The 19,450-nt window shown below is 37.5% G+C and overlaps 1 protein-coding gene across 6 annotated transcripts in view; it reads left to right on the top strand.

Moving 5' to 3' along the window:
* Positions 1 to 19,450, top strand: part of NAALADL2 (N-acetylated alpha-linked acidic dipeptidase like 2) — a 504,203-nt gene that overhangs the window by 408,130 nt on the left and 76,623 nt on the right. For 5 of the 6 annotated variants that reach the window (XM_055723677.1, XM_055723680.1, XM_055723679.1 and 2 more), the window contains one exon: positions 983 to 1,129. The exons of the other annotated variant lie outside the window; for it this stretch is intronic. In XM_055723677.1, coding sequence (XP_055579652.1) covers positions 983 to 1,129 — 147 coding nt within the window. The remainder of the gene's footprint in view (positions 1 to 982; positions 1,130 to 19,450) is intronic. 6 annotated transcript variants of the gene reach the window in all.

The following is a 19,450-nucleotide window of genomic DNA, read 5'->3' as shown; positions in this document are numbered from 1 at the left end:
TAGTATTAAAGGAGAACTAATCTTACACTGTTCTTGTAGCAAGCTAGTGATTTACTAGGTAGGTCCAAAGAAGTTATGTTATACTATATTAACTGTTAGCTAAATATAAATAATGTCTAGTATTTGAACTTTCTAACATTCTTTAAAAGAAGCAGCTTATTTGCATGTTGAAAGCCTTTGCGCCTACTCTTTATTAAGTGTTTAATTGCCTGATGTGTTTAAGAGCTACACTAGTACGTAGCACTCAGTGTGGGCTTGTTTTCCAGTCTTAACCTTATATTTATTACAGTTCTTTTGCTAAGATTTCACCATTAAATACTCATGTGAAAGAAATACAGACATGTCATTGACTAGGATTGGTTTAAGCACTTTACCCAGAAATGTGTATTTATGTATCTTTAGCCTTTTAATTCTGTTTTTCTCTTAACCCCTGCTCTGCAATTGCAGCAAATTCTTTACATTTGCCAGCATTTCATAGACCATAAATATCTTGAATGTGATTATCAGATTAAACTTTTTGTTGTTAGACAGCATTCTATTTACTGAACAAGAATTTGATTCCTTAGTAGCCATTGAGGGTCTCAGAACATCTTCCAAAAGGCACCATGATGACTGGTAATCTCCTGCCCAGCATGCGACAGTTCATGTGCCTACCAAAGGCTCCTTCTCTTGCCCCTCCTGCCATTTCAATTAGGTACAACTTTCTTTGTCCTTTTAAAGACTCAGCCATGTTGCAGCACACTTCGTTCTCTGCTGTGTCCGATCCCAAAGACTGCAGTATCTATCAGTAGAGGGTGAAACGTTCGTAGACTCGCTCACTGCTAAGTATGAATCAGCTGATACCTGTTTGCACCAGTGCAAGTTCAGCCTGTTCTTAAAATGTTTAACCCAAAGAATGCTGTGTAAAGGAGATACTGATACAAGTTGTTTCGAGTCTGGTTGCAAATAAGTAAGTAAATTTTTATTTGTGTTTGTTTTTCAGAGCCAGAGCTTCAACTGTGTGGAAAAGACTAGATGTCCAGGGTCTAATGTGAGTTCTGTGCAGATACAGGGAGATTCAGATTATTTCATCAACCATCTTGGAGTACCTGCCATGCAGTTTTCTTATGAGGACATCAAATCATCAGAGGTAGTTACGAATAAAAATGGGCAAACTGAAAATAGCGGAAAGATAGAATTAGGTTGTGTCAGGTTATATGCTTGCGTGCGTGACAAGTCTCATGCAGTGGAAGGTTATCTCCTGTAACTGGAATTTTTTAGATCTTCAGCAAATTATCACAGAGCTTCAAAGTGACCGATTTTATAGGCGTATGGTATTCAAACAGATAAATGTTTAGAACAAATGAAAGGAAAAAAATTGGAGGACATTATGTTAAAAATTTCAATATTGCTGACAATGTTACAGGTTACTTATTATCTAACGCAGCTTTTCAGATTGATTTCAACATAGAGGAAGGATCTTTTGATGTGTATTTTTTTTCCTGCAAAGTAAGATGAGACAGCCTACATAATTAGTTTTATATCCATTTTCATACGGTGGGCAAAATATGACTCTCTACTATATATGTTGCTTGTAAAGATCTGTAAGATTGATTGCAGTCTTCAGAGCACCGTGTTCTTTTTCAGTTGATTGTCCTTTGCAAGGTAAGTGGAAGAAGGATGCATGTTACACTGTTTGGAGACCAAATTAGAACTGTACACAGATAATCTGTTGGGAACTCCCCAGCCTTACTGCTGTAGGTTCTGTCTGCACCTGGACAGCTCTGACTTGCCCTCAGTTGGTCAGCTGGGAAAGTCTGGCATGAGTTATTTCAAGATACAGTGTTCATGAGAAAAGGTGTGTGTTTTCCTATAAATGTAACAATGCATTGACTTCATCTTCCCCTCGTTTTAATTCTTGCATTGTGCTTATCTACATATGCGCACATCTTTCCAAGTTCAAGAACAAAGCTGAAGCTGAGTTGAACTGGAATGCTTCCTGGCTCTGCATGTAATATGCTTTTATTTCACAAATGCAAAACAAAACAGAAATATGCCACATACTGGAGCATTGTTGTCATGTTCGTGTGTAAATTAAAATAGATTAAGTCAAAAAACTATATAAACAAGGAGACTTCTGTTTCTAAATATCACTGCACCTATTAGGCAAAGTATTCTCTGTAAGATTAAACACAAGGCAGAGGCTGTAAGGAAAATGTGAGGGCAGAAGACCTGTGAGTACAATGTTTATGACAGGCTTGTGGTCTGGTGCAAATTTCTGTTGTCACTTAGCAGCTATTCCTCACAGTTTCCACTCCAGATATGTGTATATAGGATCTTATAGAGCATGAGAAAAAATTGCAAACTTCTGTATATAAAAATTAGTACTTCCCAGCACCATTTACAGTATGAACACTGAAGGTTTCCTTGGCTATTGTCTATTTCAATCCTACCAAAGTTACTCTTCGTGTTCAGTTAACTTCCCAGATGTGTGTTTTTGTCTTTCAAAATGATTCAGCAATGTAATTAAAAGCATAAAAGAAATTATTTTCATATTTGCTTAAATGTGACACAGCAAATTTGATTCTGTTGAAAACACAGCTTTTGTCCTTCTTCCAAAACTGTTTCCCAGAAATAAACTTGTACTAAGTGTAAGTTGCAGTCTCAAAGTTGATGTACTGTACCTCTCAGATTTTAGAAGATCTTGACCCCATGAGATCTATATCATGTGAGCCATAAATCTGCTTAGCAAAATCTGTACATTTCTGTTGGCAAGAGGATGAACTTTTTCCTAAAAATGAAGTTATAGAATGATTAAATTTGGTTTCTTGATTTTTATTTATTTATTTTACTGATTATTAACAGTCCTTCAAAACACAGGCTCCTTGTCTTTCCTATATTCTATCAGAAAAGCAATCTGTTTATTTTTTACTGCTTATTGCAACTGTTTATTGGGGATTCTGTTTATTGTATCAAACAGGGATAATAGTATTATTGTAAACCAGGCAGAAATTATTCTGGGTTTACAGCTGTATTAATAGAACAAGTAGGAATTTCTCTTGTGCAGGTTAGTGAGAATAATCTGTTGAGTTGCAATGAGGGTTGGTTGGTTGGTTGGTTGTTTCCAAGCCATTCAGCTTTTTTAACTATGTCTCAGTTTTGTCAGCTTCATTGCAAAACAAGATTTGGAAAAACATACTTCAGAAACGGGATGTTTTGACGTGCTTTGGTAGACTTATCATATTGCCAGGCTGGTTTCCTCTGCTGTCTCTCTTACTGCTGTGACCTGCTCAGGAAATTCTCTTCTTTTGGAATATACATTAGTTGTTTATTTTATCCACCTGTCAGACAGCATTCAGCGTCACATAAAACTGATGCTATTCCAGACTTCAAAAAAAAACTGGTTTAGAGTAAAAAAAGTCCAAGACCTGTACCCTTGTAGCCTGTCTACAGAGCAACAGTTACAGGTCAGCTTTAGAAATGCATTTCTTCCATAGTCGGTGTAATGCTAATCCTCAGAGAGAAGGTTGTAAAGGGTTTTCATTGGCAGGAACATGAGGAGTAAATAAGAGGAAATAAAAGTTGTGAGAGGAAACATTCAGACCAGAAGAGTAAGTAAAACTGTCTCGCTCGAAATTACCTAATACAGCAAACCCAGAGCCTCCAGGAGGTTAAATCTGCATGGCAAATGCCTGTGGTCAGATCTGTGAGCTAGTAAAGTGCATTCTAAGTATTCAGCCACTAGTATAAAAATACACTGAGTGAAATGCAGCTCGTTTATTTACTAGCGGAAAATATGCAGCATTTTAGTCTGCAAGTAAGAAGTAAACTTGGAAGAATTTATCAAGTGGAAAAGAACATAATACTAACCCAATTTCCAAGGATTCTCTTGCAGCTGCTGAGGAAAGCCTTCCTCTCCTCCCAGCTGCTGCTGCACAGGCTTTACCTTTGACATGAGGGTCACATTCAGATTTGTAATGTGTTAGGAGAGAAAGGCTGATCAGCTTTTCCTCATACTGCAGATTCCCTTTGAGTTGTTGTCATTTTCATCCAAGTGACCACCACGTAGGGAAAGAGAAGCAATGTTGATTTCAAATCTGAGTTTCTCTACTACTGAAAGCCCATGGTTGTAAGTCTGTCAGTCCTCGCCTCAGCAGAGAATAGTATTAGAAACATCTTCACTTAACTTTACATCAACAAGAAAGAGCAGCATAAAGTAAAAGAGGTCTTAGATCACAGACTTGTCTTTGTTACTCTCTGTACTGCAATAAAAGCTAATGGAATTACTCCACTGTATGATTATTGGTACATCAGGAATAATAGATTGCAGCAAGTAAATTCTGATTCTTTTTCATGTGTGGACCATTTCTGTGCCCTTGAAAATATCAGCCATGTTTGTATTACTATTTATTTTCAAACCAAAACATGATATAACAGGTATAACATGTAAATATCCTCCATAATTATAGAAAATGCATGCATTTAACAGAAAAAACTATTGAGTTTGGATACATCACTGTTCATCGTGATTCTGCTTAGTGTCTTCGATGTAAATTCTTCACCTGTGGTATTTTTATTTTGTAAACATGACTGAGGCTCAGCCCTTGGTTTCTTGATTGTAAATTAGGAATAATGGAAAACACTGAGTGTGGTGGTGTATGATCTGTAGAGCATGCCTTCAGTTTCTATTTGAATTCATTATTTTTTTCTGAATGGCTATACATTGATTGTGTGCCTGTGTAATAGAAAATAGAGCTCTATCACTTAATACCTTTCCTTGTTTTCCTATTAAAATATGTAAAAGTTTCCAATTTTGCTACAGTTTTGGAATTTTATCTATGAACTTTTCAAAAAGTTCTTTGGAATATAAATATCATCACAATGACCTAATAATGGAGTTGTCGTTTTATTTGGTAGTATAGATTACCTCTACCACAGAGGCAGAGTAAAATAAATCTCTTGGGCATGTAAAGAGTTTTTTGCCCCATTACTTTTTTGCTGCAATAGAAGCATCACCTGTTATGGAAAAGATGTAATTTAAAATGTGAGCTGTTTACACAGCGGTTTGTTGCAGAGAGTGATTTCAGGCAGTATATACTGAGAAGGGCTAAATGTGCTGGGATATATTTTGATATGGGCTGCTTTGGTCTGCTTATGGTATGAGTTGTTTAAGGCTAGTGTGTGCAAATAGGGTATTATATGTGGAGAAGAAGAGACAAATTCCACAGATTTCCACTCGGAGGCAAAATTAAGGGCTGTTTTCTAATCCTGCTTCTTTAGTAGCCTCATCAAACATGGAAAGCAGAAGGCAGATTCTGCTATGCAAAGAATATATGTGTCATTACTTGAGGTATATGGAGAGAAGACATACAAGTCTTCCACGGTATTGTAACTGCTGAGCAACCTCACTCTTCAAAAAACTCTCTACTGATTTGCTTAAAACAGATTAATATTAACATGTCTTAAAATGTACTACATGTCTCAAAATATAACACGGCTTTTGCAGTAGTGTGTCAAGGCTATCTCCAGCCACCTCCAGAAGGTTGTATGGCATAAATCCATCCTTTCCTTTTTACTCTGCATTTATTATATAAAAATGTAATATCAGGACCAACAGCACGGTCTGGAAAATTTTGTGTTGTTTTGTGTCTCTAGCCATAGTTTTGCCTTCTCAGAGAGACTCATAACTTCAGAAATTTTTCCATACCTCCTCTTTTAACCTAGTTCTGTTTCTCTTATTTCTCTCCCTTATTTCTTTAAGCTTTGCCTTGTTTTTCTTTTTATATGACCATCGTCCCATGTCGTTTTCCCTCTCCTTGGTAGAGCACCTTAAAAATGTAGTTTGCTCTGCTGGATTCAACATTTTAATCTGATGGCCACACTTGCCTTTTTTTCCATCATGAAAGTGGGCAGAGGAAAGTATTTTTGAAAGAAAAGTTCTCTATTTGGAAGTGTAGTAGTGGACTTTTTCACTAAAGAGAAAAGAATCAACCCCACAGCTGGAAGTTAAATCACTTTTATTATGTCTTTCGTAGCACAGTTGCTGAAGTACTGGAACATAAGTAAATCACAGAGGCTGAGAAAAATAGTCTTGCTGTGGCTGCCTAATGTCTGGGTAAAAGAGAAAATATAATCTGGATTAGCCACGTTTTCAGTTAGAGGTTTGATTGTTTCTTCAGCATTGTAAAACAAACATTAAACTTCAGCATTTTGAAGCTGTTCCAATCACTTGCAATCTGAAGCTGGTACAGGAGTATTTTGAGCTTTTATCAAGATTGAAATAGACTGTTACTATCCATTTCTGTGTCATTGCAGTCAACAGTTTCAGGTGGAATCCAGTTTTTTTTTTTAAATTACAGCTAGATGATTTTCTATGTTATTTGCATATTATTAATCCTTCTCAGTGCTTCCTATTACATAATGATTTTAGTCTGACAACACAGAATCTGAAATCCCTTCTATGATAATGTGGTAGGTTACATCAATGTTAGCATTATCATTTTATCCTGAGAAAAACCAAGTTACTGAACATTATTAAAAAAAAACACTCTTTTTGTTATTTATTGATGGATACATATTTAGCATGAAATATCTTATGGTAGCTGCCCAGGTTTGGGTATGCAGGGCTTACAGAACATTTACTTTTACACCTAGACCATAAAAGTTGTTTTCCGTATCTTCACTCAAACTTAAGTAGAGGCAAGAAGTATAAAAATTACCTGTCACATTCTTCACAGGCTAGACCAAGATAGTGTAATACCATGGACCACTAAGCTAATTTAGAAGAAAAATGAAAAGGGGTTCCTTTATAGAAGGCATTTGTATGTAATATATGTAGAAGAGTTTAGAATTTTGACAGTTTGAGATTGTATCCTCTTTAGAGAGAATGCATAATGATTTTTATTTCTGTTGAAATATGCATAACTTTTTGAAGGTAACTTTCAACTTTCATTAGAGCCCTTAAAAGTGATTTTCACCCACACTGGTGTAGAACAGAGGCCACTAAATCTTAACTCTTCAGTGAATGTGGCTTCTCAGTTGTTTTTAACATCTGCCTCTGCTTCCTCCCTTCCTCCCACCCTGCCCTCTTTTCTTTCTTTTTTTTTTTTAATCACTCTTTGGGGAAACTTACTGCAGTTTCAGTATTTACATGCTTAGGCTGACACATCATGTGCTTCTTTCAAAAGAAATCAAAAGCCTTCCAAGTTTTCTTTGTTATGAGAAAAAAGACAGAGGAGCTGTCCTTGATGAAGAGAACTTAGGGTCTAGTTTACTGAAAAGTAACTCCTGTGTTGCATGCTGCTTTTCTCTCTTTCATGTGCTTATGTTAGAGAAGGGGGAGGGCTTAGGCAGTATGGAATGCTCTTCAGTGCATCTGGCTTGTGTCTTTTTAAAAGGGAATGAGAAACTGGTGTTTATACCGATTTTGTCTGTGTGGGGACAGAATTGCATGTCTCTAAGCTGTGGGGTTCTGGTGTCAAGTATTAGGAGCACCATTTTATCCTGTATTACGGGGACCTTCAGCTGCTGTTTCATTTCTTGAGTGTTTTTGTGCAAAGGTAAAGTTTTGAACTGAATGTACAAATTCACAGAAGTCAGGGTGTCTTGGGCAAGTTCTGGGTGTTCGCTTTGTGTAAAGGGTAAGGACTCTATCCATCAGCTGGACTGGCCACACTGAGACTGTACCGGGAACATCTTTGTTTAACTGATGACTGGGAGAGTCTGTTTCCTATCGTTATTGCTTCACTGATGTACTGAGTTGGTTCCAGTATGACCCTGACATGATGTTTATATTATTTAATTTTAGTTCGGTGAAAGTGTCTTAAGTAATTAGCCTCAGTGAGAAGTTTAATTAAAGTGGAATTTTGTAAGAAGCATTTGGAGGGTTGTTTTCTTTTCAGTTTTGCAACCGCCTTATCAAAGGTAACTCAGTAGTGTAGTTGATGGCTACTGGCTCTGTTACCGCATGAACAGCTTCATCCATTACCATTCTAACCTCCAGCACACTGTTTCTTAGATTTAACAAAACAAGCAATGAAAATAAAGTTAATTTTGTCCTACCAGTGAGCTATTGCCATTTCTCTGGCTGCCAGAATTTATTAAAAGCTACTGTTTCTTTGAAAGAACAGTTCTCTGGTTCTGTGTATCTGATACAGAATGGACAGTATATGTTAACAAAGCTGAAAACAACCAGTCAACAATTTGCAAACTCAAGAACTGGTAATCCCCAGTGACAGACACAACCTCTGTCTTCTAGCTACAGTGTCTGAGCTGCAGCTTACCTAGAAGTGTAACGTACATTGCCATGCAGTTGGATGTGTCGTGAACAAATTCTGATAACTGCCACTGTAAATTTCTGACCAATGTTCTCTTACATTCTCTCCTAGCAAAATCCTTGTCAAGGATTATTTATATACATAATGTATTTATGTACACACACTTTATTTTTATATGCATATGTCTTTATATATGTAATCAAGGTGGCATTATGGATGACAGCAAAGTCTGTGGTATAGTTTTGTTAGCAAATTCTAGGTAAAGTGAGAAATGTACTTCCATAAACACAACCTTGTACCTGTGTGTGTATATTTAAAGCAAACATGAGTTGTCTGATCTACAGTATCCTATATTGAGAGCCATTTTTGTATCACTAATGTAGTTCACTGTTCAGTTACAGTAATTAAAGTCAGGTTTTGTGTTCTGATGTTTTAAGATCTCTGTATTCCTAATGCAGTTATCTCAACGTTTTGCATCACATCATTAATCTCACCGTTACTCCATGTCCAAATCATAGAATCATTTAGGTTGGAAAAGACCTTTTAAGATCATCAAGATCATCTAACCATTAACCCAGGACTGCCAAGTCCACAACTTGCCTCTTAAGCACCATGTCTACAAACATTTCCCTGGGCAGCCTGTTCCAATGCTTGATGACCCTTTCAGTGAAGAAAGTTTTGCTAATAGCCAATCTAAACCTCCCCTGTAGCAACTTGATTTCCTTTTGCCCTGTCACTTGTTGTCTGCAAGAAGAGCCTTACCCCCACCTTGCTTACAGCCTCCTTTCAGGTAGTTGTAGAGTGGTAAAATCCCCCCAACCCTTATTTTCTCCAGGCTAAACAGCCCCAGCTCCCTCAGCTGCTTCTCATCGGACTTGTGCTCCAGACCCCTCACCAGCTTTGTTGCCCATCTCTGGACATGCTGCAGAACCTCATTTTCTCTTTTACTTCCATATGTCCTCCAGCCCCTTTCCAGGCAGGAAAGGGTTAGTTACTGTCTTGACATTTGTGACTGACTGTTTGAATGATCTATGGCTGACCAGGCTCTTCTGGCAAATTTTGCGCTATTTTTCTTCTGTTATTATTTAGGTCCTCCTGGATTAAGTGTCACCCAGTACCAATTAATTTATGAGATCCAAGTATATTTACCAAGAACTTCAAGTATATTTACCAAGAACTTCAATTAGAAGCATCGTTTTCTTCAATTAGAAGGTATCATTTTCTTTGAAGGTTCAGGGTAGACTGTATACAAAGATGTACTTCAGCTGTAGCTGCTCCAAAAAGAACTTCCAGGCCTTCGGCATGTGTGCGAATGTCCTTAGAAAAGAATTAGAACCCGTTGTTTGACTGTGGTATTCCGGGGAGATTCCTACCCTAACGAGAAGCCGTACTGCCCCTTCTGTGTCTAGACCGATAGGGAGTTTGTGTAACAGCAGCGTGATGCTATGATGGTCTGCAGTTTGGTAGCTTTTTCATCTAAAAATACAGCTCTGCATGGCTCCCCTCCTTCCCTGTTTTACTCCTCCTTTCTCTCTGGTATATGTTAATTTTTTTAAGGAAATAACACAGCTGGTAGCTGCCCATGGGGAGTTAGGGGAGATGTTTTATGCTTGTATGAAAGAATCAAAGTACTAGTGTGTTTAGAATACCAGAGAATACCTGAAATTCTTTGCAAAGGAGCAAATGTATCAGCCTCAGAATGGCAGTTTGCTTGGAAGCCCAGGATTTCTTTTTTCTAACCTCTCTCTGGAGAGTTTGGTGCTGTTTCATTTGCTGCTGGGAGATTTTATGAATGTCGTAGTGGAACTTTATGGTTAACAAGGTGTAGCGATGGGAGTTAGATGTGCCAAGGTGAAGAAAGAGGTTTCAGTTTTGTTCATGGACAAGCGATGAACTGCCAGCGTGTAATAAAATATAGTTCAGGCAGTCCCCAATAGATCGTCTTGGGACTACTTGTGACAGTAGGTCCAAACCACAGCTGCTTGTGTGTCTTGCCTTTCTCACTCGTGAGCTCTACTGTCTTTATAATAGCTATGTGTTTGTTTATTCATACTGTATTTCTTCTGACCAATATGTTTTCTCTTTTTTGTCCATCTTTAGCATAAATTAGGGCTTTTTAATTTCTCACTACATTCAGGGGTTACTCAGCATACATTAATACATTAATCCATCTGTTTGCTTGCATGCTAATTTAGTTGAATGTGATAGTGAGAGCATGCTGAAATTGTTAAGGTTAATGACTCAGTGTTTTACAAGACAAAATACATTTGATGTTCAAGTGGTTGGTTGAGTTATTTTATTGAATAATATGAATATTTAGCTATTTAATTTCATAGAAGAACATCTTTCTTAGTCCACTAATGTTAGCGAAACTGATGGCATCCTCATCAGTTGATACATTACTTTGCTCCAAAAGAATCTGTTTGGTCTCATGAATCCTACTGCTTTGATGTCCCAAACATCCCATGCTGCTTCCAGAAAGGGAATATTCTTTACATAAACCTGCCATACAGCAGGAAAAATGCACAGCTTCTTTAACATTCACACTGCACGCATACATGTTGTCGCTGTAAACTGTCCTTGCAGGCTGTCTCATAGGCTCTTCATTTTCTGGGAATTGACTGAGGACTGTTGAAAGTCAATGCAAGTTAACAGGGTCAGCGGGATATGGGAAAACATGTGAGAAATTTGCTTAGACACCAATTATTGCTTCTGTTTGATAGCCTGCTGAAGCATCTAGTTACTGAAAACATACTGTCTAAGGGTAGAAGACACAATTATCTGTCATCCCTGGAGAAGTAAATGGCATGTTGCATTCAAGGTAACATTTTGCCATTGTTGTTCTGAGTGGCTAAAATCAACGCACCAACTAAAAATCTTCTGGCAGAGTGTCTGGAGTAAGTATCAGAACTTGTTTTGTGTCAGCAGGTATTAGTAGTGTGGCACTCAGCTTTGTCTTTTAATGCTTGGGGGGGGGGGGGGGGGAATCAAGATCACTGGACTATCAAACAGCTGTGATTGAGTCAGTGATACATTGTCTCAAATAAAATTTGCAATGTTTGATAGCTGTTAAAGAACTGTTTAATGAGGCTTTTGATAAATACTGTCTTTGAAGACGTTGTTCTTTGCAAAAGCCAGTTCTGATTCTTGCTGCAAAATGGTGAGCCTCCCACCTACACACTACCTGTCCACTGGATAAAATCAGGTTTCTTCGTTCAGTGAAATAGCTTAAATAGTTTTTTTTAAATCACTGAAAATAGAAATTGGAAATAGGAAGCATTGAATCAGGAAATAAAAGCATTGGGCTTTATAATATTGATGATTGTGAAAGACATTGTCACTGGGATTCATGGCTTATAGCAGGACAGTGTTAGGATGATCTTACTGGCACTGCATGTTTTCTGCGCAATTTGAATGCTCACAAGTGATCATAAAACATTACAAACAAAATGTTCTTGCATCCTTCACACAACACATCAAAGAACAAGTTTTCTCTCTTACCTACAGTGAATCTGAACTGAGCCTTCTGTTTCTAATCTGAAATTTTGGGAAGATCCTCTGTGAGGTCCCACGTTTCTGGCTTTGGCTGCTTCTTCCTACTTAATCTGCTGATTCTGCTTTCAGCTTTAAAAGTAAAACTTTTTTAAAAGGAAAACTGTAGAGAGGATTAAAGCTATGCAAGTATCCTAATATTTTAAAAGTTGCTTTCTTTTGCTGTGGTGTGTGGATTTGTAGATTTACAGTGGTTATTTCCATTCACTTACTAATGCAAGGAAGAAAACATTAAAAGAGGTGAGGGAAAAGTGTTTCTATTCTTCTACTGTCTGATGACTGTTGGCTTGAGTTATTCTGGCTACAGTTGAGTTTAATAAAATAAATTGTGCAGCAGTGATTCCATTTCTGCCCCTTCTGTTTTCTGCGTAGTCTGTTTTGGGAGGCTGTGCTTATTTTGTCCAGCATCTGGTGACGTCGCGAAGTCAGTGCACATCTTTACCATAACATTAAAACAGAAAATATATTTGGTTTCTTTTCTAAAAGTTCTTCAGTAAACTGAAATGGTAAAAATACCAAAGAAAAGCCTTTTGTCAGAAACTCCTCCTGACATGTCTGTTTCCACAAAGTAGGGTCATTCTGACTTAGAACAAGATTTTTTATGTACTTTGGGCTGCGGCAGCTGCAAAGTTTTGCTTTCTGAAAATAATTTGAAAGCATACACATTGTATGTGTTTAGTTTCATTTAAGTAGTAATCAGTGAAAACCAACTTTCTGGAATGAGGATTGGGGGGGGGGGGGAGGTGTATGTGTGTGGAATATTTAATTAGATATCAAGAGCATTTGCTAGATAGGGAAAAGTCAGCCTAGTAGTGAGATGGAGATGCATGCCCCCTCTGCTGCAGTATGTTTGCAGCTTTAAGGGCCTTTATTAGTGAAAAATCCTATATGCTATACATTAATGTCTGGTGTTATTCCATTGATTCATTTTAACCTAGATAATCCGCTTTTTCAATAAATCTTTTTAAAAAATCTGCTTCAGTGTACAGCATCCTCCCAAACTATATGTAGTGTAGAAAGCTGATGATAAGCCATATTTTAGTCTGAGATACCCTTTTCAATTACTCTTCTTTTGATCCTGCTTCCAGTCAAACCTCTGGTTCAATCTCTTACGCCTCTCCAGGAAAAAAAAAAAAAAAGGAAAATGGAGAAAAGATGGGCTTTTCGCCTAGCTGAGGTGAAACACCTGTTTCACAAAGAAATACAATTGTATATGTGCTGCCAAGACACCATATGCCAATTGCTTGCCTTAGGGTAAAGCGGCAGAAGGAATTAGTGAGAGCCTGCAGTGCAGATTTCAGAGGTATTTTTGTTCTTCCCACTGCTCTCTCTTTATCTTTTCTTCTGACGGGGCTTTCTCCTTCATGCTATGACAAGTTTTTGGCAATGGTTTTGAATACAGATGCAGACGAGTCCTCATGCGACTGTAAGCCTCTGGATTCCTGGGTAACAGTTTTGGGCACTAGCATAACTTTGTGGGGTGTGCTCTGCAGGTGAATTCAACCTCCCAACCAAACTTCTTCCCCAGGTTGATTCAGAAGGTAAGCACTAACCACTTGTTTTGTGTTCTAGTGACCAGATGCTGGTGTTTGTCTGTGTCCCTCAGGCTGCTGTAATTCTGCCCTTCATGCTGTTGTATTACAAAAAGGCAGAAAGAGTGAAACAGGTTAATAGCTCATAGAACAGACACATATATATATATATCAGTGTGTGTATGTATAGGTAACATTATATTCTCAATCCTGATGCAGCAGAAGCTTTATACCTCTAAATTCTCCTCTGTTAGACATTTTTCTTTGGTCTGTGTGAGGAAAATAAACAGCTTTCTCTTGGCTTTCATCCTTCTTTTGTGTATTTGCTCTGCAGACTTTAGCAGCGTTAGATTAGCATGTTTATACTGTTTGGCCTACCTGTACAAATTTCAGAAGGATTTTTGCTCACAGTCCTTGCTCTCTGTTGTACCTTCCTAAGACTCTTTTACTTTTGAGCACTGCAGAATTTGTGGCACAAATGTTGTGCATTGCTGAAGGGCAAAGCTAGCACAAATATGGATAATACAGACTAATACTAACAGGGGTAAAGTCAAACTCGTTCAAGAAATTTAGTCTAAAGACTGTGATTTTTCAGGCTGAGCATTATTGTTGAGTGGGGGAACCTTTGCTGCATGTTACTTTCCAATAAAAACCCCCAAACAAACCCAACCCTCCCCCAAAAAATGTTTTTTTGAGGTATTTGTGTATTGTTCAACAGATTAAGGACAGAGGGAAGTTTTCTTAAAAGTGCTGGGGAATACTCAGCAGGCAAGAAACATCTGATCAGGCATGGAATGAGAGCATATTAAGGAATTACTAGTTACATAATTTGCATTTCCTAACTGCTACTTCAGTGGTTTCTAAAGTAATAGTCAAGAAAACAGGATTCTCTGTTGTGGATGCAGCATTGTTCTGGCCTAGTAAAGAAAATAGTGTGTTGTACTTACCACAGAACTATTTCCAGTTCTAAGACACTGTGTGGTAAAATTTTATTTTTCTTTTTCTCTTTTTGGACAGCAAAATAGATCTCTAAAGTATGTCTTGGTATTTACTCTGTTTTACATTAAATCACCAGAAGTGCAGGGGGATTTTATTCATGATTTAAAATGCATTGGTTGAAAGTTGGCATATAAATTGAAAGTATGCTGTTAGATGGTACACAAGGGATGACAAATTTAGTACCTTTAGAAGGTGAAGCATTATGTTCACTTAATTAGTTGAGAAAGGATGAAATAAGTTAGAAAAATGAGTCTAGTAAATCAGAAGTGAATTTTAGTGCAATTGTCCATCATAAATAAGCAAGAGTAAGCCAAATTTGGGGTTTTACGGGTTTTTTTTCCTGCATTTTCGATCCCCATTTAATCAATTCATAAATCAATTAATTACTGTCATGAGACCTGAGGGCAGCAGGAAATTGTGTTCAAATTAAAAAGAAAAGGAGGCAATTTGTTTTAAGATTGAAAGTTGAATGTTCAATCGAAGTTTAATCAGAAGTGACCCATTATTTGAGAAGTGGAACATCGATGTCTTTCTAATTTCACAGAATGCTTCATTAAATGAATGCTTAGAAAAGATCAGGTTAACTGATCATTCCAAAAGGAAGATGAGACAAAATGGGGTTTTGGAAGCCCATTTCCAAACACGTTATGCTTATTCATTTCTCTTCTGAAGAGCTCATAGAGAAACCAAATCATTAGATCATTCATAGAGAAACTGGGAATTCAAGGATTATTGGTGTTGGTCCTGTCTAGATTGTACAGATTGTATGATGAAAACATAGCTCCATATCAGAAGAGCAAATGTTCTTAATCCATTTGGATAGCTAGGTACCTAAAGAACAATTTATGAAAGGCAGTAAACAGCAAGGAGAAAAATTTTAAAGCCATGACTGGAAGTTGGGCCTCCTAAATTTTAGTGTGTCTCACTGTGATCTGACCTTGGAAAAGTTTTTCCATAAATTGATACCATCTGGAGAGCGCTCAGCTGCACGATACATACAACACTCTGCCCATTGTACAAACTGAGGATGATACTAGTGCCTGACTAGAAGTGAAGGCAGATGAATTTTATTTAGGAAGTGAGTGTGGGAGAGTATGAGGACAGCAACTGTAGCTGTAACTCCTACTGTGGGTGAAAAGCATAAAGGAATAATGTAGTTGGGTTTAGTGCTCTTTGGATTAGCATGTATTTTTCTTAGTGTGTATTTACTAGAAATTTGCTTAGCAAATTGCTGTTAAAAAAAAAACAACAAGGGAAAATAACACTCGCTTTTTATTCTGAGTTTGCTGAAAGAATAAATGAGGAGTCTGATTCAGTTTCTCGCTGTTGGAAAGTGTGGCTCGTGCTGTTAAACGCTGAGAGGTACTCTTGAAACATCATCTAGACTCATCTCTCTGCCATGTGCTCGCTGGGATAAAGAGTGGGCTTCTGTTACTTGTAAAGTTCATGCCGCTTTCTCTGATGAGCATAGTGCTTGAAAGTCAATAAAAGGCAAGAGAAAAAGAATATGTTTGCCTTTCTAGTAGCTCTTTATGAAAGTATCTTTTATGAAAAAGAAAAGAAAGGAATAACTGTTTTAAACATTTCCCTTTATAAGTGCAGAGCAAGGTATTTCAGATGTCAGTAAGTTATTTCAGGTATTAATCTTGGATTAACTATTTGCAAGTACCATCTGTCTGTACACGTACACAGACTAATAGATGTTATCTGTAAATGTATACAAATATAAAAAACTTTTGTCTTTTGGTTTCTTTCATGTGCACTCTGTCGGAAGGGCTTTGTTTCCTGAGCAGAAAGCTTAATTGCACAAAAATACTCAAGCCTGCCTAAATCAGTGATTCTACATGACTCCTTTTCAGGAGCTTAGCATGCAGGGCCTTGATTCCATCATAGGCAAGATGACTTGCCGCTTGTGGTGACAAAATGTGTTTTGATTTATTTGCTGATCATTGCTTCCTTATGTTGCGTTCCTTTAAAAAGCAGCAGCCAAGGCAGTAGTAAAGGCTGCCTGTTTGCCTTGCCCAGCTGCTGTGGTCTCCACTAAGTTGGTTGATTGCTCAGTGGCTTTCAGAGAAAGAGCACACTAATCGGGGAGGGATTTCCAGAGCACAGATGTGGCAAAAAACAAAAACAGAGAGAACGGGGCTGGTGTGATACAGGGGCAGTAATAAAAATGAGAAAAAACCCCAAACCTTTCAGGACAGAAGGGACTAATGAGAAGAGCAGGGAGCCTATTCATAGTCTGACCACAAGACTGACAGAAAAAAACTCTTCCTGATGCTCCTAGAAGGGGCTGTGTTGAGTTTGTGGCAAAGTGAAAAGTCACTGGAGGGTTGGTGGGCTGAGGCTGAGGAATAACCTAAAGATAATGACTCCTTGTGCAAAGAAACAAGAAGCAAAAGTTATTTACAAAGTTGTTTTTTTTTTTTATTTTGTTGTACTTTAGCATTTTAATAAATGTTGCCATAAATTCAGTTCTCATAAAATCTAGTTTGAAAGAAAAATAAAGTTTGTCTTTTCAGGTGTTTACCTCCAGGAAGATATCAGGAATGATCTACATCTGACCTTTAGCTGACTTGGGGTTCAGTCACACCACTCATTTGTGTAATTCAAACACAACCTATTATTTACCTATTATTTCTTTCCATTTAAGTTGTGTAAGCAGAGCAAGAGCTTCTGCTCCGGGAAGGCACTTAAATTACTAGAATGGCTATGAATGTATAATTTCAATGTTTGTATCTCTCACCACTGAATGCAAGATAAGTGTAGGATGACTAGAACCCGAACCTGTGCTCCACAGGTGTGTCTAGCATAGGGGGGGATAAAAGCCAGTTACAGGGTGTTTTCCTGCTTTACAGGCTGCCGATCCATCAAGCTTTAGATTCCAGAGAATGAATATTTGTCTAGATGGAGCAATAATCTGATGTTGTGTGATAATTCATAATCATACCCTTCACAGACTCTCAGTAAGGTACTCAAGAATGAATATAAATAATGTAACTCTTTTTAAGTTATTGATTCCAATTATGTGAATGATGATGAACAGCGTTAGCACCACCGTAGCAGAATGACAGTGTTCCTCAACCTCCCCCCAGTCAAATGGCATGGCTCTGTAAACTAGTGTGCAAACTTAAAGATGCATAAGTGTTACGAATTAATCTTGAAGTATATATTTTATCTTTATTATAAATTACTTGCTGTATCTTCTCCCTGAGATCTTAAAAACAAAAAAAAAACAAACCCAAAACCTGAAGGGAAGAATTACTTCATTTATTATTCTGATACTTCTGTGACAAATTAGACAACGAACAGATGCATCACTGAACACAAAAATTAGTATGAGTCAGTGCTAAGTATGTATTTCGTTTTTTTAAGAAAGTGCTGGGTGCTTACCACCAGAAATAGTTTATTAGAAATGTATGAAAATACTGATAGAATATTGATCATGGAGGCATTAATTTGTAGAAAAAATTAACAGTCAAACTTACCAGTGATGTAACATACCTTTACTGAGTTTTCTTGACTGTGTCTATGAGACATGTCACTCTGTTCAAAGAAGCTTCATTTAGCTGTGAATGTACTAGTTCAGGAGGTGGATTGAGCATCTGTAGGGAACTATGACTAAGTTTAGTTCTGAGCAGAGCATCTTGGTATATCACAGCCCTGATACAATTGTAACACATTTGTATTGTCTCAAGCTTGTTTGAGGAGAGAGCTAACAGGGCTGTGCCCAATTAAGAACTAGCACCTGGATCCATGCAATTTACTGCGTTGTGTAGTACAAACGTAATTCTGATTCAGCAGGCTTGTATCAGATACCACCATTATATCCCCCAGGGGTACATGAGTAAGATACCTTAGTTTGTTTTGAAGAAGAGGGTAGAGTTTTTTCTCTGCTTCTTTTTAACTTCTTTTATTTGAATTGAAGTTAACAGCTCTTTTACCTAAAGTACTGTTTTTCTTCAGTCTTTGTATGGCTTATAACCCAGCATGCGAAAGAGCGAAGCTCAGTCACATAAGAAGAGGTTGTACAAGCCAGAACAAAGCATCTAAATTGTTTGTCTCTCTTATTTGCTCACTTCCTGATGTTTTAAACAATAAACCCTACAGAATGTTTTTAGCAAGTGAGAAGGTAGTGGAGTGCCAACCTTACAAATCAATCCTGCTTAAACTCAGGTCAGTTTTAATATTTTTTTAACCAAAGCTTTATTTGGCCACTGTTCAGCATGCAGTCTCTGAATGCAAATAACTTTATGGCTGTTGGAGAACGTGTTGGGCATCATTACCAGGCTTAATGCTTCTGAAAAGGGGTTTCACTTCTTGTGAGTACGAAGTGCGAGTCTCTTTTTCCAGTACAAGGATAGAAGCTGTTGAAGATCAGTATATATCAAGAGGAGGAAAGTGAAGAAATATTAGTCTAATAGATAGGGGAAGCTGGTGTTTGAAAAGGGCATGCTTCTAGAACATTGTCAATTTTGCCTTACAGTCGAGGAAATAATGTAAACCAGAAAAATTATTCATCTTAAATATAGGACCATGGGCTTCTGTGAATTTTACTTGGAATTCAACCTGAAAAGATTCTAGACATTTTTCAAAGTTATTTTCATGGAGATGTAATCGTAGTATAACCTCATGATCATTTAGGCATTTCTGAGCCAGGAATATTGTCAGCTTCTTATTGCTACTAGTACTATTTTATAAAGAAATTTGCAGAACAGAAAAATTGCACTCAGAATTGGGGTACTCTCTTACTGGGTCCTATGTAAAGCTCCAGACCTAGCATATATAAAATGTTATGATTATGAATCTGGCAACATATATTCCTTTCATGAGTCACACTCCTTTGCTTAACCTTTCTTAAGGGAATACAATTGTTATTACCGTCCCTCTCCATAAAAAAACAAAACAAAGCACAAACGCACCCCAAAACATTGGCATTAAAAGATGCCTACAAAACGTTAGGTCAAGGAGCAGTCTAACTTTATCTGAAACTGGATACTTCCCTAGAGATTCTACCTGGGCTGTCAAAGGACAAGACTAGTTTCCCAGCACTCACATCCAAAGACGTGCTACGAGGAAGTCTGTTAATGAGAAGCTTTTAGTCCCCAGTTG

This window comes from Falco cherrug, chromosome 11, assembly GCF_023634085.1.
Source record: "Falco cherrug isolate bFalChe1 chromosome 11, bFalChe1.pri, whole genome shotgun sequence".
Lineage (NCBI taxonomy): Eukaryota > Metazoa > Chordata > Aves > Falconiformes > Falconidae > Falco > Falco cherrug.
Note: the sequence above shows the minus strand (reverse complement) of the source record. Positions and strands in the feature narration are given on the sequence as shown.